At 47.1% G+C, this 23,899-nt stretch overlaps 1 protein-coding gene across 1 annotated transcript in view; it reads right to left on the bottom strand.

The window, feature by feature from the left end:
• Window positions 1–23,899, bottom strand: part of PYROXD2 (pyridine nucleotide-disulphide oxidoreductase domain 2) — an 83,218-nt gene that overhangs the window by 43,080 nt on the left and 16,239 nt on the right. Inside the window, exons 5-11 of the mRNA XM_072129918.1 lie at window positions 23,059–23,211; window positions 21,531–21,684; window positions 20,238–20,299; window positions 20,021–20,118; window positions 17,747–17,888; window positions 15,879–16,013; window positions 7,879–7,951 (exon numbers count right to left, since the gene is read on the bottom strand). Of these exons, the coding sequence (XP_071986019.1) occupies window positions 7,879–7,951; window positions 15,879–16,013; window positions 17,747–17,888; window positions 20,021–20,118; window positions 20,238–20,299; window positions 21,531–21,684; window positions 23,059–23,211 (817 nt within the window). The remainder of the gene's footprint in view (window positions 1–7,878; window positions 7,952–15,878; window positions 16,014–17,746; window positions 17,889–20,020; window positions 20,119–20,237; window positions 20,300–21,530; window positions 21,685–23,058; window positions 23,212–23,899) is intronic.

The raw sequence follows: 23,899 nt of genomic DNA, 5'->3' as shown, positions 1-23,899 counted from the left end.
AGACTAGCTGGTGACTGGAGACTAGCTGGTGACTGGAGACTAGCTGGTGAGTGGAGACTAGCTGGTGAGTGGAGAATAGCTGGTGAGTGGAGACTAGCTGGTGAGTGGAGACTAGCTGGTGACTGGAGACTAGCCGGGGAGTGGAGACTAGCTGGTGACTGGAGACTAGCCGGGGAGTGGAGACTAGCTGGTGACTGGAGACTAGCCGGGGAGTGGAGACTAGCTGGTGACTGGAGACTAGCCGGGGAGTGGAGACTAGCCGGTGAGTGGAGACTAGCTGGTGACTGGAGACTAGCTGGTGAGTGGAGACTAGCTGGTGACTGGAGACTAGCTGGTGACTGGAGACTAGCTGGTGACTGGAGACTAGCTGGTGATGTGAGACTAGCTGGTGACTGGAGACTAGCTGGTGAGTGGAGACTAGCTGGTGACTAGAGACTAGCTGGTGAGTGGAGACTAGCTGGAGACTAGCCGGTGACTGGAGACTAGCAAGTGAGTGGAGACTAGCTGGTGAGTGGAGACTAGCTGGAGACTAGCCGGTGACTGGAGACTAGCCAGTGAGTGGAGACTAGCCGGTGACTGGAGACTAGCTGGTGAGTGTAGACTAGCTGGTGACTGGAGACTAGCTGGTGAGTGGAGACCAGCTGGTGAGTGGAGACTAGCTGGTGACAGGAGACTAGCCGGTGACTGGAGACTAGCCGGGGACTGGAGACTAGCTGGTGACGGGAGACTAGCCGGGGACTGGAGACTAGCTGGGGACTGGAGATTAGCTGGTGACTGGAGACTAGCTGGTGAGTGGAGATTAGCTGGTGACTGGAGATTAGCTGGTGAGTGGAGATTAGCTGGTGACTGGAGACTAGCTGGTGAGTGGAGACTAGCCGGTGACTGGACACTAGCTGGTGACTGGACACTAGCTGGTGACTGGAGACTAGCTGGTGACTGGAGACTAGCTGGTGACGGGAGACTAGCTGGTGACTGGAGACTAGCTGGTGACTGGAGACTAGCTGGTGACTGGAGACTAGCCGGTGACTGGAGACTAGCCGGTGACTGGAGACTAGCCGGTGACTGGAGACTAGCCGGTGACTGGAGAGTAGCTGGTGACTGGAGACTAGCTGGTGACTGGAGACTAGCCGGTGACTGGAGAGTAGCTGGTGACTGGAGACTAGCCGGTGACTGGAGACTAGCTGTTGACTGGAGACTAGCTGGTGACTGGAGACTAGCCGGTGACTGGAGAGTAGCTGGTGACTGGAGACTAGCCGGTGACTGGAGACTAGCTGTTGACTGGAGACTAGCTGGTGACTGGAGACTAGCTGGTGACTGGAGACTAGCTGGTGACTGGAGACTAGCTGGTGAGTGGAGACTAGCTGGTGACTGGAGACTAGATGGTGACTGGAGACTAGCTGGTGACTGGAGACTAGATGGTGAGTGGAGACTAGCTGGTGACTGGAGACTAGATGGTGAGTGGAGACTAGCTGGTGACTGGAGACTAGCTGGTGAGTGGAGACTAGCTGGTGAGTGGAGACTAGCTGGTGAGTGGAGACGAGCTGGTGAGTGGAGACTAGCTGGTGACTGGAGACTAGATGGTGAGTGGAGACTAGCCGGTGACTGGAGACTAGCTGGTGAGTGGAGACTAGCTGGTGACTGGAGACTAGATGGTGAGTGGAGACTAGTCGGTGACTGGAGACTAGCTGGTGACTGGAGACTAGCCGGTGACTGGAGACTAGCTGGTGACTGGAGACTAGCTGGTGACTGGAGACTAGCTGGGGACTGGAGAATAGCTGGTGAGTGGAGACTAGCTGGTGACTGGAGACTAGCTGGTGACTGGAGACTAGATGGTGACTGGAGACTAGCCGGTGACTGGAGACTAGCTGGTGACTGGAGACTAGCTGGTGACTGGAGACTAGATGGTGACTGGAGACTAGCCGGTGACTGGAGACTAGCTGGTGACTGGAGACTAGATGGTGAGTGGAGACTAGCTGGTGACTGGAGACTAGCTGGTGACTGGAGACTAGCTGGTGAGTGGAGACTAGCTGGTGAGTGGAGACTAGCTGGTGAGTGGAGACTAGCTGGTGACTGGAGACTAGCCGGTGAGTGGAGACTAGCCGGTGACTGAAGACTAGCCGGTGAGTGGAGACTAGCTGGTGACTGGAGACTAGCTGGTGACTGGAGACTAGCTGGTGACTGGAGACTAGCCGGTGAGTGGAGACTAGCTGGTGAGTGGAGACTAGCCGGTGAGTGGAGACTAGCTGGTGACTGGAGACTAGCTGGTGAGTGGAGACTAGCTGGTGACTGGAGACTAGCCGGTGAGTGGAGACTAGCTGGTGACTGGAGACTAGCTGGTGAGTGGAGACTAGCTGGTGACTGGAGACTAGCTGGTGAGTGGAGACTAGCCGGTGAGTGGAGACTAGCTGGTGAGTGGAGACTAGCCGGTGAGTGGAGACTAGCTGGTGACTGGAGACTAGCTGGTGAGTGGAGACTAGCCGGTGAGTGGAGACTAGCTGGTGAGTGGAGACTAGCCGGTGAGTGGAGACTAGCTGGTGACTGGAGACTAGCTGGTGAGTGGAGACTAGCTGGTGACTGGAGACTAGCTGGTGACTGGAGACTAGCCGGTGACTGGAGACTAGCTGGTGAGTGGAGACTAGCTGGTGACTGGAGACTAGCTGGTGAGTGGAGACTAGCTGGTGACTGGAGACTAGCTGGTGACTGGAGACTAGCTGGTGAGTGGAGACTAGCTGGTGAGTGGAGACTAGCTGGTGACTGGAGACTAGCTGGTGACTGGAGACTAGCCGGTGACTGGAGACTAGCTGGTGACTGTAGACTAGCTGGTGACTGGAGACTAGCTGGTGACTGGAGACTAGCTGGTGAGTGGAGACTAGCTGGTGACTGGAGACTAGCTGGTGACTGGAGACTAGCTGGTGACTGGAGACTAGCCGGTGACTGGAGACTAGCTGGTGACTGGAGACTAGCTGGTGAGTGGAGACTAGCCGGTGAGTGGAGACTAGCTGGTGACTGGAGACTAGCTGGTGAGTGGAGACTAGCTGGTGACTGGAGACTAGCCGGTGACTGGAGACTAGCTGGTGAGTGGAGATTAGCTGCTATGAGGTCTCCCTTACACTGCACACAGAAAGTACAGGAGAATCTGCTTTATCAACCACTCTCTCTTTCTCGCTCACCAGCATCAGCAGAATCCTATAGGACATAAATGCTGGACTGTTCTCATGTGAGTAAAGCACATGGAGGGGGGAGGGGGGGGGGGCGGGGGTTAGTAAAAACTTAAAGGGAACCTTTCACCATATTTTACTCCATTAAACTTCCAGCCCCCTCAAGTAGGTCATGAAATATCCTTTCCAGAATTCTGTCTTTTAAGTGAAATCTCACCCATTTATCAAAAAATATCGTCCAAGGTCACGTGGAAATGAGCAGAGAAGAGTCATATGAGTTGAGTCATGTTCAGAGGCTCTATAGCAGTAATGGCAAACCTTTTAGACACTGAGTGCCCAAACTACAACCAAAACCCATGTATTTTTCGCAAAGTGCCGATGCAACAATTTAAGCAGTAATTTATTACTCCCTGCTCTGTCACATGATTGTATAGGCACCTGAGGACCCCAATACAGTAGAAAGAAGGAGTAGAAGTTTGGATCATCATTGTAGCTTCCTTCTAGGGTCCTGGGCTGCCTGGGACTGCAGGAGGCCTTGAGTCCTGTCTGGCGAACTCTGCGCTGGGGTGATGGCGAGGGTGCCCATAGAGAGGGCTCTGAGTGCCACCTCTGGCACCCGTGCCATAGGTTCGCCACCACTGCTCTAGGGGGAGCGTCACTTCAGCACCAATATCCTCTGTTTTTTTAGCACCTGAAACATGCTCCAGGTGTCATATTAAAGATAAGATTCTTAGCTCTTAGATTGCATAAGGACTGTGGTTCAGATTGTGACAGGATTTTGATCTGCAGCTCGCATGTGACCTGAAACATGACATTCTTATCTTTAACTGATTAAGGATGAGGGTAAATTTGCTTCAGTTCTTTTATTGGCCTTAACTTTTTAATATTTTGGGTTAGTCATGTGATTGCTTAGTTTTTTTTTCTAGAAGAAATAGGACTTTTTTTTAATCATTTTTGGGGTCTGAATTTTATTGTTAAAAGATGTAGGCTTACCTACATCTTTTAACAGCTACATCAGCTACCGTATTTTTTTTTATTAACTTTTATTTTTTATTTTTACTTTATATCCATAAAAATCAGAAAATACCTTTTTTTTGTACAAGCGATTGGGCAGCCGCTGTAAAAACTCAGTGGGTGGTTGTTAAAGGAAAACTACCACCAGGATGAAGAGTCGTAAACTAAGTACTTACATACTGGTGTATGTCCCCCTATGGCAGGATACACTACCACCAGGATCAAGAGTTGTAAACCAAGCACTTACATACTGGTGTATGCCCCCCTATGGCAGGATACACTACCACCAGGATCAAGAGTTGTAAACCAAGCACTTACATACTGGTGTATGCCCCCCTATGGCAGGATACACTACCACCAGGATCAAGAGTTGTAAACCAAGCACTTACATACTGGTGTATGCCCCCCTATGGCAGGATACTCTATTCTTTTAGCTTCTTATACCCTTGTTTTTATGAAGAAAGGCTTTAACATTTATGCAAATTAGCCTGAAGAGCTCCAGGATCCATTACCATCTATGGAACCCGGAGCCTCTCAAGCTCATTTGCATATTTTTAAAAGACTGTTTCTAGGTGCTATAGAACTGAAGATTGGTGCGTCAGAAGAAAATACTTTCTAAACTTGACTCGTCTCAGCGAAAATATGACTCATCTCTTCTTCATTTTCACATGACTTTGGATGAGAGTTTTTATAGGGGTTAAGATTTTTCTAGAGGAAATTCTAGAAATGGCATTTGATACCAACCTGAGGGGACTAGTACTTTAATGGGGTAAAATCTGATGACAGGTTCTCTTTAAGTATATTTCCAGCAGCTTCTGACAATGCAGAGTTTCATGCTCCGACTCCTATCTTCTACCTTATATGTAATCTGATATTTCGTTTAGTCCGCCTCTGATAGTCAAGACAGATTTAGTAGGGTTTTCAGCACGAAGAAGGAGAAGGAGAAGGAAAAGAGCCTGATACGTGTAGACGGAAGGAATTTCCTCTGATAAGATATATTGCAAAGTTAATTGTATCAACTTGTACTTTACATTTTTACATTTTCCCAAAGCTTTTTTTTTTTTTAAATAAAGTTACTTTGTAAATAAAAACTGGAAGACGATCCGTAGTAGAAATCCCATGAATGCGGCAGGTGCCTGGTGCAGGACGTCTCCAGACATAAATCACGGCATGTACAATCGGCTAGCGCACAATGAAGATTGAAGCCTCGGGATCTGCTGACAGCGCAGCTTCCACAGCTCATTCACTACTCACATCTAAACAATGTAGTAATTACTTTTTAATAGTGGCAGAGAATACATTCAGATTGAGAATTTTCAGCATATTTTGCCAATGACTTCTTTGCTCAGCAGATTTATACCAGCAAAAAATAACCAGAAGTAGAAGTTATTACAGATTGTTGTGTGCAGCCGTAGGTTGTAGAGCAGGTGCCTCCATAGATGAGCCTGAGCACGACATATACATTGCATTTCACTGCTTCTGGTCTATTTACCTCAGTGCTGCAATACCTGACACGACCTTAAAACATGGGGGGCGCTATTTCATGTATAATACAAGTTGTAGAATTGTATTTTTTTTATAGACGACTGGTCTCCATCAAGACCTGAGCTCGGGGCAACCTTCAAAGGTGACCTCTTACTACCTACACCAACTCCTTGCACCCCTCAAGAGGGGTCGCTCTACTTTCATTAGCCCCTACCGCTTAGACCCCCTTAGACCTCTGCAGTATTATTACTAGGGGGTATGACAGCTTAGACCTCTGCAGTATTATTACTAGGGGGTATGACAGATTAGACCCCCTGCAGTATTATTACTAGGGGGTATGACAGCTTATACCCCCTGCAGTATTATTACTAGGGGGTATGACAGCTTGTACCCCCTGCAGTATTATTACTAGGGGGTATGACAGATTAGACCCCCTGCAGTATTATTACTAGGGGGTATGACAGCTTATACCCCCTGCAGTATAATTACTAGGGGGTATGACAGCTTGTACCCCCTGCAGTATTATTACTAGGGGGTATGACAGCTTAGACCCCCTGCAGTATTATAACTAGGGGGTATGACAGCTTAGACCCCCTGCAGTATTATTACTAGGGGGTATGACAGCTTAGACCCCCTGCAGTATTATTACTAGGGGGTATGACAGATTAGACCCCCTGCAGTATTATTACTAGGGGGTATGACAGCTTAGACCCCCTGCAGTATTATTCCTATGGGGTATGACAGCTTAGACCCCCTTCAGTATTAATACTAGGGGGTATTACAGATGAGACCCCCTGCAGTATTATTACCAGGGGATATGATAACTCCCTGCAGTATTATTACTAGGGGGTATGACCGCTTAGACCCCCTGCAGTATTATTACTAGGGGATATGATAACTCCCTGCAGTATTATTACTAGGGGATATGATAACTCCCTGCAGTATTATTACTAGGGGGTATGACAGCTTAGACCCCCTGCAGTATTATTACTAGGGGATATGACAACTCCCTGCAGTATTATTACTAGTGGGTATGACAGCTTAGACCCCCTGCAGTATTATTACTAGGGGGTATGACAGATTAGACCCCCTGCAGTATTATTACTAGGGGGTATGACAGCTTAGACTCCCTGCAGTATTATTACTAGGGGGTATGACAGCTTAGACTCCCTGCAGTATTATTACTAGGGGGTATGACAACTCCCTGCAGTATTATTACTAGGGAATATGACAGCTTAGACTCCCTGCAGTATTATTTCTAGGGGGTATGACAGCTTAGACCCCCTGCAGTATTATTACTAGGGGATATGATAACTCCCTGCAATATTATTACTAGGGGATATGATAAATCCCTGCAGTATTATTACTAGGCGGTATAACAGCTTAGACTCCCTGCAGTATTATTACTAGGGGTTATGACAGCTTAGACCCCCTGCAGTATTATTACTAGGGGTTATGACAGCTTAGACCCCCTGCAGTATTATTACTAGGGGGTATGATAACTCTCTGCAGTATTATTACTAGGGGGTATGACAGCTTAGACCCCCTGCAGTATTATTACTAGGGGATATGATAACTCCCTGCAGTATTATTACTAGGGGATATGATAACTCCCTGCAGTATTATTACTAGGGGGTATGATAACTCTCTGCAGTATTATTACTAGGGGGTATGACAGATTACACCCCCTGCAGTATTATTACTAGGGGGTATGACAGCTTAGACCCCCTGCAGTATTATTACTAGGGGGTATGATAACTCTCTGCAGTATTATTACTAGGGGGTATGACAGATTACACCCCCTGCAGTATTATTACTAGGGGGTATGACAGCTTAGACCCCCTGCAGTATTATTACTAGAGGGTATGACAGATTACACCCCCTGCAGTATTATTACTAGGGGGTATGATAACTCCCTGCAGTATTATTACTAGGGGATATGATAACTCCCTGCAGAGGGGACCACAAGTCTTCCTCTCCTTTGGGATTGATGGTTTGTACCTGTATCTGTCACCGTCCTGCAGAGCGACTTCCTAAGATCCATTACAGGATCCCAGCGTTTCCTGGATAGACAAACAATCGCGGCCGCCGTATATTATCCCATTATTATCCTGCCGCACTCAGACACATTACCCCCGGCCTGAGATGAGATCATTAGCGCCAGAGTAAATATATTTTCTTTCCTTAGCTAATTGCTGTAATTGAGTCTGAGTAAACCTACCATTTATTTTGGTAACTGGGGACTTGGCATCAAACTGCGAAATCAGTGCTAGAAAATCCTCGGGCAATAGATCCTAAAAATAGAGAGAAAACAGAAAAAAAACTTCATGTCATCGTAAAAATCACCAGATCAGAATCCTGCATGTAGATGGCGACTCAAATGAGTTTAACATTCAAAATTAGGCAACTTTTCAAAGGTCCTGGGGTAGAAATACCTGTTATTATGTTTCCATAGTACATGCAATATACACTACATGGCTGAATGACTGCACATAACCAGAAATAGAAGCGCATTCTCTTGTATCCTGGGGGCATCACTTCTCCGATTTATAAAGATGATTTTAGTCAAGACAAGAAAGTAGTGAGACATCACTATTCCCGGGTTATGCACAAGATGGGTCCTGGAGGTTTGTTCTTAAGTTGAATTTGTATGTAAGTTGGAACTGTATATTTTATAATTGTAGCTCTGGACACATGTACACTGCACCCGATATCCTGCATGTGTCGCTTCCCCGCTCAGGGCCCCGGAGTTCACCTTCTTCTTCCTGGTGCATGTAAGTGCATTGTCCGTGTATAATGCGCTGTGCGGGGAGTCACTAAGATCCTGCACCCGATATCCTGCATGTGTCTCTTCCCCGCTCAGGTCCCAGGAGTTCACCTTCTTCTTCCTGGTGCATGTAAGTGCATTGTCCGTGTATAATGCGCTGTGCGGGGAGTCACTAAGATCCTGCGCCCGATATCCTGCATGTGTCGCTTCCCCGTTGAGGTCCCTGGAGTTCACCTTCTTCTTCCTGGTGCATGTAAGTGCATTGTCCGTGTATAATGCGCTGTGCGGGGAGTCACTAAGATCGTGCACCCGATATCCTGCATGTGTCGCTTCCCCGCTCAGGTCCCCGGAGTTCACCTTCTTCTTCCTGGTGCATGTAAGTGCATTGTCCGTGTATAATGCGCTGTGCGGGGAGTCACTAAGATCGTGCACCCGATATCCTGCATGTGTCGCTTCCCCGCTCAGGTCCCCAGAGTTCACCTTCTTCTTCCTGGTGCATGTAAGTGCATTGTCCATGTATAATGCGCTGTGCGGGGAGTCACTAAGATCCTGCGCCCGATATCCTGCATGTGTGGCTTCCCCGCTCAGGTCCCAGGAGTTCACCTTCTTCTTCCTGGTGCATGTAAGTGCATTGTCTGTGTATAATGCAATGTGCTGGGAGTCACTAAGATCCTGCACCCGATATCCTGCATGTGTCGCTTCCCCGCTCAGGTCCCTGGAGTTCACCTTCTTCTTCCTGGTGCATGTAAGTGCATTGTCTGTGTATAATGCGCTGTGCGGGGAGTCACTAAGATCCTGCGCCCGATATCCTGCATGTGTCGCTTCCCCGCTCAGGTCCCCGGAGTTCACCTTCTTCTTCCTGGTGCATGTAAGTGCATTGTCCATGTATAATGCGCTGTGCGGGGAGTCACTAAGATCGTGCGCCCGATATCCTGCATGTGTCACTTCCCCGCTCAGGTCCCTGGAGTTCACCTTCTTCTTCCTGGTGCATGTAAGTGCATTGTCCGTGTATAATGCGCTGTGCGGGGAGTCACTAAGATCCTGCACCCGATATCCTGCATGTGTCGCTTCCCCGTTGAGGTCCCTGGAGTTCACCTTCTTCTTCCTGGTGCATGTAAGTGCATTGTCCGTGTATAATGCGCTGTGCGGGGAGTCACTAAGATCGTGCACCCGATATCCTGCATGTGTCGCTTCCCCGCTCAGGTCCCCAGAGTTCACCTTCTTCTTCCTGGTGCATGTAAGTGCATTGTCCATGTATAATGCGCTGTGCGGGGAGTCACTAAGATCCTGCGCCCGATATCCTGCATGTGTGGCTTCCCCGCTCAGGTCCCAGGAGTTCACCTTCTTCTTCCTGGTGCATGTAAGTGCATTGTCTGTGTATAATGCAATGTGCGGGGAGTCACTAAGATCCTGCACCCGATATCCTGCATGTGTCGCTTCCCCGCTCAGGTCCCCAGAGTTCACCTTCTTCTTCCTGGTGCATGTAAGTGCATTGTCCGTGTATAATGCGCTGTGCGGGGAGTCACTAAGATCCTGCGCCCGATATCCTGCATGTGTCGCTTCCCCGCTCAGGTCCCCGGAGTTCACCTTCTTCTTCCTGGTGCATGTAAGTGCATTGTCCGTGTATAATGCGCTGTGCGGGGAGTCACTAAGATCGTGCGCCCGATATCCTGCATGTGTCACTTCCCCGCTCAGGTCCCTGGAGTTCACCTTCTTCTTCCTGGTGCATGTAAGTGCATTGTCCGTGTATAATGCGCTGTGCGGGGAGTCACTAAGATCCTGCGCCCGATATCCTGCATGTGTCGCTTCCCCGCTCAGGTCCCCAGAGTTCACCTTCTTCTTCCTGGTGCATGTAAGTGCATTGTCCATGTATAATGCGCTGTGCGGGGAGTCACTAAGATCGTGCGCCCGATATCCTGCATGTGTCACTTCCCCGCTCAGGTCCCTGGAGTTCACCTTCTTCTTCCTGGTGCATGTAAGTGCATTGTCCGTGTATAATGCGCTGTGCGGGGAGTCACTAAGATCCTGCGCCCGATATCCTGCATGTGTCGCTTCCCCGCTCAGGTCCCCGGAGTTCACCTTCTTCTTCCTGGTGCATGTAAGTGCATTGTCCGTGTATAATGTGCTGTGCGGGGAGTCACTAAGATCGTGCACCAGATATTCTGCATGTGTCGCTTCCCCGCTCAGGTCCCTGGAGTTCACCTTCTTCTTCCTGGTGCATGTAAGTGCATTGTCCGTGTATAATGTGCTGTGCGGGGAGTCACTAAGATCGTGCGCCCGATATCCTGCATGTGTTACTTCCCCGCTCAGGTCCCTGGAGTTCACCTTCTTCTTCCTGGTGCATGTAAGTGCATTGTCCGTGTATAATGCGCTGTGCGGGGAGTCACTAAGATCCTGCGCCCGATATCCTGCATGTGTCACTTCCCCGCTCAGTGCAAAACGGTAAAAATTTCCGAAAGCCGGTGGAAATGCGTCCAACAGACGCTTAGTAAATGTGCCCCAATGTTTTTTTTCATCCCTGTGAAAATTGGATTTTCACATTTTGTTGCTGAACAAGGATTATCACTAGGGTTCATTACAGACACCTTACAGCTGATCATTGCAGCCTGGGACTATAGTAACATCCAGAGAGGTCACCAGAGGTCACAGGGGGCAGAGGGGTCCGTCTGTAACTAGGGGTCGTCTGTAAGTCGGGTTTCCTTAAGTAGGGGACCGCCTGTAGTAGATTTTATAGAGACATCACTATTAGCAGTCTTTATAGAGATGTCACTAGTAGTAGACTTCATACAGAGACATCTCTAGTAGACTTCGTATAGACATCACCGGTCACTTTATAACGTCAGAGAGACATCACCGGTCACTTTATAACGTCATAGAGACATCACCGGTCACTTTATAACGTCAGAGAGACATCACCGGTCACTTTATAACGTCATAGAGACATCACCGGTCACTTTATAACGTCATAGAGACATCACCGGTCACTTTATAACATCATAGAGACATCACCGGTCACTTTATAACGACATAGAGACATCACCGGTCACTTTATAACGTCATAGAGACATCACCAGTCACTTTATAACGTCATAGAGACATCACCGGTCACTTTATAACGTCATAGAGACATCACCGGTCACTTTATAACATCAGAGAGACATCACCAGTCACTTTATAACGTCATAGAGACATCACCGGTCACTTTATAACGTCATAGAGACATCACCAGTCACTTTATAACGTCATAGAGACATCACCCGTCACTTTATAACGTCAGAGAGACATCACCCGTCACTTTATAACGTCATAGAGACATCACCAGTCACTTTATAACATCATAGAGACATCACCTGTCACTTTATAACATCATAGAGACATCACCTGTCACTTTATAACGTCATAGAGACATCACCAGTCACTTTATAACATCATAGAGACATCACCCGTCACTTTATAACGTCATAGAGACATCACCAGTCACTTTATAACATCATAGAGACATCACCCGTCACTTTATAACGTCATAGAGACATCACCAGTCACTTTATAACGTCATAGAGACATCACCCGTCACTTTATAACGTCAGAGAGACATCACCCGTCACTTTATAACGTCATAGAGACATCACCAGTCACTTTATAACATCATAGAGACATCACCTGTCACTTTATAACATCATAGAGACATCACCTGTCACTTTATAACGTCATAGAGACATCACCGGTCACTTTATAACATCAGAGAGACATCACCAGTCACTTTATAACGTCATAGAGACATCACCAGTCACTTTATAACGTCATAGAGACATCACCCGTCACTTTATAACGTCAGAGAGACATCACCCGTCACTTTATAACGTCATAGAGACATCACCCGTCACTTTATAACATCAGAGAGACATCACCAGTCACTTTATAACGTCAGAGAGACATCACCAGTCACTTTATAACGTCAGAGAGACATCCCTTGGCCTTTGGTGTAGCTGTGCGTCTGTCACTTGTCTTTGCGGCCGTGTACGAGGAGAAGGTCTCGGGCAGATAATGTTCTCATTATTCATCAGATGACGCCGGTCACATTATCATCACATTACTCCCAGCTATAGACGCTCCCGGGAGGCCGCGCTGTCACTCCGCTCATTGCTTTAAATAAAAAGACGCTTGCACGAGTCTCAACCTCCTTAAAGGGATCCTTAACATTTAAAGGGATCTTGTAGAGGCGGCTGTCAGTATTCTGCCTGCGTTTGTGCAATTTCTGGGATCTCTGTAAATACCATAAATAAATGTGTAATATTGAGGTTATAGTACATGACACAGCGCCACCGATGTCTGCCTGGCCGCACCTGGTAGTGCATTTGATAGATTTGCCTCTGAATAATCTTCATTCGTTCCCTTTACTATCATCGTACAGTTCTGACCATAGTGCGGCCCCCGCTGCGAGACGAGTCGCAAGCTCCAGAGTCGTTTTAACCCTTTAACCATGTCCCTATAGGTTTTCCTAGTTAGAAATTTTCCCGCAACACAGTAAATCAGGGCTTAATAAGATCATGGACGACTGATCTGTAATTGATACACATATATAAATCTACTCGTAATGTTAGAAAACCTCTGGGGGGACAATTAAAAATGGAACATAAAATGCGGGATATCACAGGAGAATCATAATTACTCAGTCTCCTGCCTCCGGTCCTGGGAAATTACAAGAGACAAATATCAGATTAGCAGATTTTACCGTATTATCTAGAGACTGGCGCAAGTCACCAAGGGCTTATCACCTGCCAATGCTAAAGGTGGAGACAATTGCCCTAAATGATGCAGGCACCTAGATCTGTACCCCAACTCTATCGGGCTTATTTACTAAGGGTCCAGCAGATCGCATTTTTGTCGGACTGTTCACGGTTTTCAGGATTTGCGCAGCTTTGACAGGTATTTACTGACGGGTGTCTGCGCTGGGATTGTGTCGCATGCAACCGGATTTTGGCGCAGCTGCGCTGCTTCCATGCGACAGGAGTCAGGGAGTGTGCCGTCGGCCGATCTGACTGATTCGGGCTGAGCATGGGATTTAACTTTCAAATTGTTTCCCATCCAATGCACTTACATGCACCAGGAAGAAGAAGGTGAACCCTGGGGACCTGAGCGGGGAAGTGACACATGCAGGATATCGGCTGCAGGCTCTTAGTGACTCCCCGCACAGCGCATTATACACGGACAATGCACTTACATGCACCAAGAAGAAGAAGGTGAACCCCAGGGACCTGAGCGGGGAAGTGACACATGCAGGATATCGGGCGCACGATCTTAGTGACTCCCTGCACAGCGCATTATACACGGACAATGCACTTACATGCACCAAGAAGAAGAAGGTGAACTCCAGGGACCTGAGCAGGGAAGCGACAGATGCAGAATATCGGGCTCACAATCTTAGTGACTCCCTGCACAGCACATTATACACGGACAATGCACTTACATGCACCAGGAAGAAGAAGGTGAACTCCGGGGACCTGAGCGGGGGAACCGACACATGCAGCATATCGGACGCACGATCTTAGTGACTCCCTGCACAGCGCTTTATACACGGACAATGCACTTACATGCACCGGGAAGAAGAAGGTGAACTCCGGGGACCTGAGCAGGGAAGTGACACATGCAGGATATCGGACATTACGATCTTAGTGACTCCCCGCACAGCGCATTATACACGGACAATGCACTTACATGCATCAGGAAGAAGAAGGTGAACTCCGGGGACCTGAGCGGGGAAGCGACACATGCAGGATATCGGGTGCATGATCTTAGTGACTCCCCACACAGCGCATTATACATGGACAATGCACTTACATGCACCAGGAAGAAGAAGGTGAACTCTGGGGACCTGAGCGGGGAAGCGACACATGCAGGATATCGGGCGCGGGATCTTAGTGACTCCCTGCACAGCGCATTATACACGGACAATGCACTTACATGCACCAGGAAGAAGAAGGTGAACTCCGGGGACCTGAGCAGGGAAGCGACACATGCAGGATATCGGGTGCAGGATCTTAGTGACTCTCCGCACAGCACATTATACACGGACAATGCACTTACATGCACCAGGAAGAAGAAGGTGAACTCCGGGGACCTGAGCGGGGAAGTGACACATGCAGGATATCAGGCGCACGATCTTAGTGACTCCCCGCACAGCGCATTATACACGGACAATGCACTTACATGCACCAGGAAGAAGAAGGTGAACTCCGGGGACCTGAGCGGGGAAGCGACACAATCAGGATATCGGGTGCAGGATCTTAGTGACTCCCCACACAGCGCATTATACATGGACAATGCACTTACATGCACCAGGAAGAAGAAGGTGAACTCTGGGGACCTGAGCGGGGAAGCGACACATGCAGGATATCGGGCGCGGGATCTTAGTGACTCCCTGCACAGCGCATTATACACGGACAATGCACTTACTTGCACCAGGAAGAAGAAGGTGAACTCCTGGGACCTGAGCGGGGAAGTGACACATGCAGGATATCGGGCGCACGATCTTAGTGACTCCCCGCACAGCGCATTATACACAGACAATGCACTTACATGCACCAGGAAGAAGAAGGTGAACTCCGGGGACCTGAGTGGGGAAGCGGCACATGCAGGATATCGGGGCAGGATCTTAGTGACTCCCCCCACAGCGCATTATACACGGACAATTCGGTGAATTTCAGTAGACGGGTAAGTAAATGTGCCCCTGTATGTCCAAAAAGCCATAGGAACACACCTGCATACAGTGCCCCAGTATCTCGACTGCGCTATTCAGGAATCACTCTGGCAGGATAATGTGAGAACAGTATTTCTGTATTATGATTGCATTTATTGGACACTATGGGCCACATTTATTACTGATGTGCGCCACATTTTGCACCAAAAAAATATGGTGCCCACTTCCATAGCAGTACAGTACAGACTGCACTAGATAAATGTGGGCCGATATGACCGTACTATTAGGGAGCTGTACGGCTGTATTATTTGGACACTTTTAGAGTTTATTATTAGGGCATGGTATGGCTGTATTATTTGGGCACTATTTGCCTGTATTATGTTGGCACTGTATGACTGTATTATTAACATTACAGAGAGATGGTCACCGGAGCTGCTACACAAAGCATCGGTCACAAGAAGCCTCCTCCCAGCGATGAGGGCGTCTTGTATTTTGGGGCTTGTCCTTTCCTGCATTATGGACTATATGGATAATTGCCAAAAGGGTCGTGTCCCCAATTTGTAAGCAGTTGTAAGCAATGGGATACAGGATTGCACAAAGTGCTGTCCAGTCAAGTACTAGGAAGAGAGGATTCTGCAGTATGAACCAGCGAGGGGTCCCAATAGCAACTACAATCCCCATCATTCCATGCCAGGATTTCCAGGGATTCTACTTTCCCAGGAGCAGGAGAGGCTCTGACCTCCCTGCAGTCTCTTACCTTTGGGGTCAGTCTTAGAAATGTGTGGTGCGGCGTTGCATTGGACAGGACCACGTTGCTGCGTATCTCTGTTCCATCCTGCAGGACCACACCGATGGCCCGTCCAGTGTCGTCCACCAGGATCTGCTCCACTGTCTGGATTAATCAAGGAAAGGTAATGCATTCGCATCTTCACAAAAATGACAAAATCTTGAGCTTAAAGGGTACGTCTAGTAGCAGAAAGACTCATTTCTTCCAAACACAGTGCCACATCTCTCTAGAGGCTATGTCTGGTAATACAGCTCTGCCCTATTACCTTCCAACGAGCTAAACTGCAATACCAGTCACAACCACTGGATAGAGGTGGTGCTATTGCAAGATTAAAGCAACCATGGTTTTTTCACTTTTAAGCGACTACTTTTAAAGAAAGGTCCCAAAAACAAAAGGGTTATCCCATAGGAAAGAAGATAAGGGATAAGTGTTGTGCGGCTGACTCCTGAGACCCCCAGCAATCACAAGAACCAAGCTCTTGGGTCTCCCTCAGTCCCATTCTCTGCTTTGGGACTGAGAGAACGTGAATGAAGTGTCTGCCAGGACCTTCATTCAATGATATTTCTGCAACACAGAAGCTTTTTCTTACTCTGTAGACACCTCCCAGGGTGTTAGTAAGTATCCTGATAATGGTCATATACAGCGGGTACGGAAAATATTCAGACCCTATTACATTTTTCACTCTTTGTTTCATTGCAGCCAATCGGTGAGGTTATAAAAGGTTTATTTTTTGCTCATTGATGTGCTCTCTGCCCCCCAGTAATGTGCCCTCTGCCCCCCCCCCCCAGTAATGTGCACTCTGCCCCCCCCCCACAGTAATGTGCACTCTGCCACCCCCCACAGTAATGTGCACTCTGCCCCCCCCAGTAATGTGCACTCTGCCCCCCCACAGTAATGTGCACTCTGCCCCCCCCCCAGTAATATGCACCCTGCCCCCCCCAGTAATGGGCCCTCTGCCCCCCCCCCAGTAATGTGCACTCTGCCCCCCCAGTAATGTGCACTCTGCCCCCCCCAGTAATGTGCACTCTGCCCCCCCCCCCAGTAATGTGCACTCTGCCCCCCCCAGTAATGTGCACTCTGCCCCCCCCAGTAATGTGCACTCTGCCCCCCCCAGTAATGTGCACTCTGCCCCCCCCCCCCAGTAATGTGCATAGAGCACAGTAATGAGCAAAAAAAGAACGTTTTTGATCTTACCAAATGGCTGCAATGAAACAAAAAGTTAAATATTTTAAGAAGTCTGAATACTTTCCGTACCCGCTGTAGGTCTGTAATATATGCAGCCCATACAATTTCTGGTTTAATTGACTTATTTGAGAAGAAAATGACTTTTTTTCCTCTACTTTGGAGAAAACAAGACATGTATTTTGCAGTATTGTGAAATTTTCATTTTGGCTGGAGGCAAACTTTACACAATTGAAGAGACTCCGTGGAAGAGCTTCTGGGATGTCTATGCTCCTATAGATATTTATGCCCATCCCCTTAAGAAGGCAGCGTCCCTTACAGGACAGACGCAGGTGCCTGCAGGACGCTGTATAGCGGTAATAATCACTTCCTCTATTAGTCAGACTATACCGAAAATAACATCAGACGACTAGAACGTCTTTGCATAGTCACAAATAACCAACCGCACAAAAAACTAAATAAAGGGAATGTATCAGCAAAACGCTACAGTTATAGACATCAAAAACAAGATTCTTTACGGTAAGAACGCTGAGCCTTCCCCTTGATCTACACTGTAGGGTCATAGGTTTGACTTGATGGAGCTGAGTCTTTATCCAATCCTTATCTGCTGTGATTTCTTGGCTTATCCCCTTGGATAGGACAGAGCACAGATTTACCTTTTCTGTATAGATTTCGGCCCCCGCCTCCTTAGCAGATCCGGCAATTGCATTGGAAACCATCCCCATTCCTCCTTCCACGTAGCCCCAGGATCCCTTCTTCCCTTCCAGTTCCCCCATGACGTGATGGAGTAAAACGTACCTGTAACGGAATGGAATTAGAGAGTCGAATTCTCACTTTATATAAAACTTTATATATAACTTCCATACCCCCGCGCTCTAAGTTTACTTCTAACTTCTTATACTTTTGTCTTGGTCAGAAAGCAACAATTAAAATAAAAATAATGAATGAATTAACCTATCTTGTCCCCATTCTAACGTCTTTTACATCCCAAAAAATTAACACATATCAAAGGGTCGTGTGACACCTTTGCCCTTCCCTTCTATAATCCTTCTCATCCAGTCAGAAAAGCTGAAAAAAGTCAAATTACACACAAACATGGGACAAGTCCAGTCACCCAACTGTCCGGTCACCCAACTGGTTCTTATTGGGCATGGGACAAGTCCAGTCACCCAACTGGTTCTTATTGGGCATGGGACAAGTCCAGTCACCCAACTGGTTCTTATTGGGCATGGGACAAGTCCAGTCACCCAACTTGTTCTTATTGGGCATGGGACAAGTCCAGTCACCCAACTGGTTCTTATTGGGCATGGGACAAGTCCAGTCACCCAACTGGTTCTTATTGGGCATGGGACAAGTCCAGTCACCCAACTGGTTCTTATTGGGCATGGGACAAGTCCAGTCACCCAACTGGTTCTTATTGGGCATGGGACAAGTCCAGTCACCCAACTGGTTCTTATTGGGCATGGGACAAGTCCAGTCACCCAACTGGTTCTTATTTGGCATGGGACAAGTCCAGTCACCCATTTGGTTCTTATTGGGCATGGTACAAGTCCAGTCATCCAACTGGTTCTTATTGGGCCTGGTACAAGTCCAGTCACCCAACTGGTTCTTATTGGGCATGGTACAAGTCCAGTCACCCAACTGGTTCTTATTGAGCATGGTACAATTCCAGTCACCCAACTGGTTCTTATTGGGCATGGTATAAGTCCAGTCACCCAAATTGTTCTTATTGGGCATGGTACAAGTCCAGTCACCCAACTGGTTCTTATTGGGCATGGGACAAGTCCAGTCACCCAACTGGTTCTTATTGGGCATTGTACAAGTCCAGTCACCCAACTTGTTCTTATTGGGCATGGTATAAGTCCAGTCACCCAACTGGTTCTTATTGGGCATGGTATAAGTCCAGTCACCCAACTGGTTCTTATAGAGCATCGGACAAGTCCAGTCACCCAACTGGTTCTTATTGGGCATGGGACAAGTCCGGTCACGTCACTGATTCTTATTCGGTTGTAGACATGTCTGGTCACTAAACAGTTTTTTTTTATCGGGAATGGGTCATGATTGGTCACTCAACTATGTCCTATTGGTCATTGGACAGTTCCGGTCACTCAATTTGTTCTTATGGGGAAATTTACTCACATTCAGCTTTATTAGATGCTTAGATTAGGTTACCGGGGAGGGGGGGGGGGGGGTCGGTACTTATCTTGCTCTCTGGTACCACCAGTCTTCTACAATTCCTCTTATGTCACAAGTGACGTCCCATAATCTGGGTTGACCACTGACTGATGAAGGCGTGGTGCCGGGTGGGCAGAGGTGCCACAGACTTGAAGTCCCAGAGCAACATCAAAATTGGGAGCTGGACCAAGATAAGTGCCCAGTTCCACAGGACTTTCAAGGATTTCTAGAAGAGCTCATTTAAGGAAAGACTCCAATGGCAAGAGCCAAATGTAAGCAAATGAATGAGCTGTGTGGATGTGGATGAGGGTGTGGATGCCATTTAGGAGCTGTGGGGGCTCCTAAGGTCTCCATCCTCTATACAGAGACTAGTACTATTAATAGTGCATTATAGTTGGGGGCCTGAGAGCACATACATACACATCCATACATCGACACATACACATACATACATACATCGATACATACACATACATACGTAGATACATACACATACATACATACATACGACATACATACATACATACATACATACACACATACATACATAGATACATACACACATACATAGATACATACATACATACATACATACACACATACATACATAGATGCATACATACATACATACACACATACATACATAGATACATACATACATACATACACACACACACACACACATACATACATACATACATACACACATACATACATACATACATACATAGATACATACATAGATACATACATACCCACTGCCAGGTGTGGACGGGCAGGACATTGCTCCTATCACTGCATCTGTGGCCAGGGTGCACTTCAAAGGCTCAGACTCAAACCATTCATTCAAAATCTGACAAGAGATAAAAGGCAACTGTATAATATTAAACGATTCCAGCCATGAGCGATTCTTCTGATGACACATTCGGCTCATTTCCGAGCATCGATCCTGATAGATAGGTTTCCGCTTACCTTGGATATTGGAGCAGTGAGAACTTGGTAATATTTAGGAAGCTGACTCCCCAGTGTAACTCCTACAGAGAGAAGAAGGAGCGTCCATAATAAATCTGTATGACACATAACATCTGCATCTGTCATATATAACACTGCTGTACATTACTACTAGGCTGATGATCAATAACTAGTAATAAACCACATCACTAATGTCTGCTGTATACAACAACAAGGGGCTAAAGGAGCAGACCCAACGTACTATAGATCAGACCCTCTAGGGCAGTGGTGGCGAACCTATGGCATGGGTGCCAGAGGTGGCACTCGGAGCCCTTTCTGTGGGCACCCTGGCCTTCACCCCAACACAGAGTTTGCCAGATAGGACTCAAGGCTTTCTCCTGTGGTCCAATAGAGACCAGCATGCGCCATGCTCAGCGCCATTTTAAAGCAACATCCTTGGCTGCCAGGACTACAGGAGGAGCGGGAAGGGGGGGATAGAGATGGATTGTCATTGGAGCTCCTGCTCTGGATCCCCTGATTCTTCCTCTGCAGGGCACCCTGGTGGGAAGATACAATCCAATTTTCCCCATATTTCTATTGAATTGGTGAACTCGTTGCACTAATACCATTACAACCTGTGATACAGCAGGAATCAGTAAGTTACTGCTCACATTGTCATGTTGGCACTTTGCGACATATAAATGGGTTTTCGTTGCAGCTTAGTCACTCGGTCTCCAAAAGGTTCGCCATCACTGCTCTAGTGACGAACCAAGACCAGGCCCATTACATACCCCCAACCACATCCCAGACCCAAACCAAATCTTCTAAAGTAATACAGACCAAAGTCAAGACCATCTTATATAACACAGACCCCAGAACGAAAGTAATAAAAACATCAGACCAAAACCTCCAAAGTAAAAGAGACCCCAGACCAAACCTTCCACAATAAAACAGACATCAGACCACACACTTTTATGTTAAAAAAAGATCCTAGATCAGACCCTCTAATACAATACACACCCCAGACAAAATCTGCTAAAGTGATACAGACCACAGATCAGACCCTCTCATGTAACGCAGACCCCAGACCATCTTATTAATGTAACAAATCCAAGACCAGGGACATTACATACCCCATTACAAATCCAAATTCTAGAGCATTACACACCCCTAAAGTATTACACACCCCAAACTTATAAAGACCCCAGACCAGACCCCCACCACAGACCCTCATGTCATAAAGTACCAAGACCGACTGTTCTATAGAAGTTCAGACCCCAGACCAGATTCTCAGCACATTGCTCCATACATTACCTGCTTTCAATAATGGACGTAGTGTCTTCAAGGCCTTCAGTTTTTTAGTCAGGGGTCCCTGAGCTATGGTTGCTGTGTCTGCAGGGGGCGCATCAAGCAGAGGGTCTATAGCATCAACAAGACGGTTCATGAAATCCTCATATTTTGGATAAGCCTGAAAAAAAGATTTTGAAAAGGTGAAAAACATTCATCCATCAAGATCTTAGATTGAATATTCGTCATGTGTCACGCCCTCTTCCCTAATTCTAATACATACAGGGGGCACCACCCATGATGCGACTTGGGAAAGTGGCCTCAGGCGGCGCAGCCTGCTGGGTGACGTGGGGTCGGCATCTTACTGCCCCCACTGCCGGATTGTAAAACACACTGATCATGTGTGGAGCACCCATCCCCGGGCCACAGCCAAAGAACATATATTTTAATTAAAAAACTCAATTCTTACCTAGAGGCTGGAGGCAAGTATCAAGGTTTTAAGTGGGCTCTGCAGTGGACATTTCATTGAAGAGGGCTCTGCTGTGATCATTTCATTGAAAGGGGGCTCTGTAGTGGACATTTCATTAAAGGGGGGCTTTGCAGTGGACATTTTATTAAAAGAGGGCTCTGCTGTGATAATTTCATTAAAGGGGGGCTCTGCTCTGATCATGTCTTTAAAGGGGGGCTCTGCTGTGGACATTTCATTAAAGGGGGCTCTTCTGTGATCATTTCATTAAAAAGGGGCTCTGTTGTGATCATTTCATTAAAGGGGGCTCTGCAGTGGACATTTTATTAAAAGGGGGCTCTGCTGTGATAATTTCATTAAAGGTGGGCTCTGCTCTGATTAGGTCTTTAAATTGGGCTCTGCTCTGATCATGTCTTTAAAGGGGGGCTCTGTTGTGGACATTTCATTAGTGAGGAGAGGCTGCTGGACATTTTATTGATGAGTAGTGGCTGCATTTCCTTCCTCAGGCCAAAGGCCAAACACAAGGAGACATTATAACTGTGCATGTGGGGGGGGGGGGGGCTACGAAGATAGGGGTATTATAATGTCCCCTTTTCTATAGCCCCTTCTTATATAGACAGACAACAGAAAAGCAGCGCTATCAGGAGGGGCTACAGAACAGGAGGCCGCTGCAGGAACCAAGGGCTGCTGGAAACGGCACATTGTATAGCAGGGAGCACGTGTGATCGGCTTCTCTATCAATTTTGTTAGCCAAGGGAGCCCCAACTGATCATTTTCACTAAGCACAAAATATAATTCTTTGCCCATAGGGGGGGGGGGCTTTCTATAGTTGGCCTCAGGCAGAGGCCGGGTGCACCCCTGAATACATAGACTTATGGTAACAGTCCATTGTCATGCACAAGGTCACACGAGGATACATGAGGAAAGAAACCATATAAATGGAGAAAGAAGAATCTTTCTATTATATGTTACATTACAAAGCTTCTTATAGTCTCTTCTATTGTTGATTTATGTAAAGTCGGTGATAATTTTATGCTCCGGGTCACAGTCTCTCGAGTCATATGAGCCGATACCCGGAACAACTCGCACCTCTGCGTCCTTCTCAGAAAACTGCGCGATCTGCCTCTGGTTCTCAGCCATATCCGACCCAAGAACAAGCGACCGCGGAGGACGTCCGCTCACATTTTCCAGTAATGGAGTGAAGGAATGGGGGTCTCGGAAATAAATTTTCAGTCCATGTCTCTAAAATAGTGAATAGAAAATAACATTAAGCTGTAATATTAGACGCCCAGGAATGAATTCATATACAGCAGAATTATCCAAGAGATTCCCATCACTGTCTAATAAGACCTGGATCATACAGAACGTTACATTACAGACCTTACATTGATCTATACAAGAGATGGCGATGCATGTCCTGGATACAACTGTAACAAACCCTCAACTGTGAAAAGTCTCAGGACTGTACATAGAAGGAAACAAGAATTTATAGTATAAGAATGTACAGTATAATATATAGTATAAGAATGTACAGTATAATATATAGTATAAGTATGTACAGTATGAGAATGTATAATATAATTTAAAGTAGCAGAATGTTTCTATCTACATGAGGAGCCTCTGGACATGGACGACTTCCAAGATTGTTTATCCTGCAGTCACTTCTGTACTAGAGGAGCAAACACGTCACATCCACAGAGACCGAGATATTCACTGTATTTACTTTTTAACTTAATTCATCCTCCTTTTAAGAGTGTATATTATCTTGTCTTATTATCCCTGTACTGTGACATCACTGTGTGTATTATCCTGTACTGTAACATCACTGTGTGTATTATCCCTGTACTGTGACATCACTGTGTATATTATCCCTGTACTGTGACATCACTGTGTATTACCCCTGTACTGTGACATCACTGTGTGTATTATC

The sequence above is a fragment of the Engystomops pustulosus genome, chromosome 11 (assembly GCF_040894005.1).
Source record: "Engystomops pustulosus chromosome 11, aEngPut4.maternal, whole genome shotgun sequence".
In the NCBI taxonomy this organism is placed as follows: Eukaryota; Metazoa; Chordata; class Amphibia; order Anura; family Leptodactylidae; genus Engystomops; species Engystomops pustulosus.
This window is presented reverse-complemented; position numbering and strand designations above follow the sequence as displayed.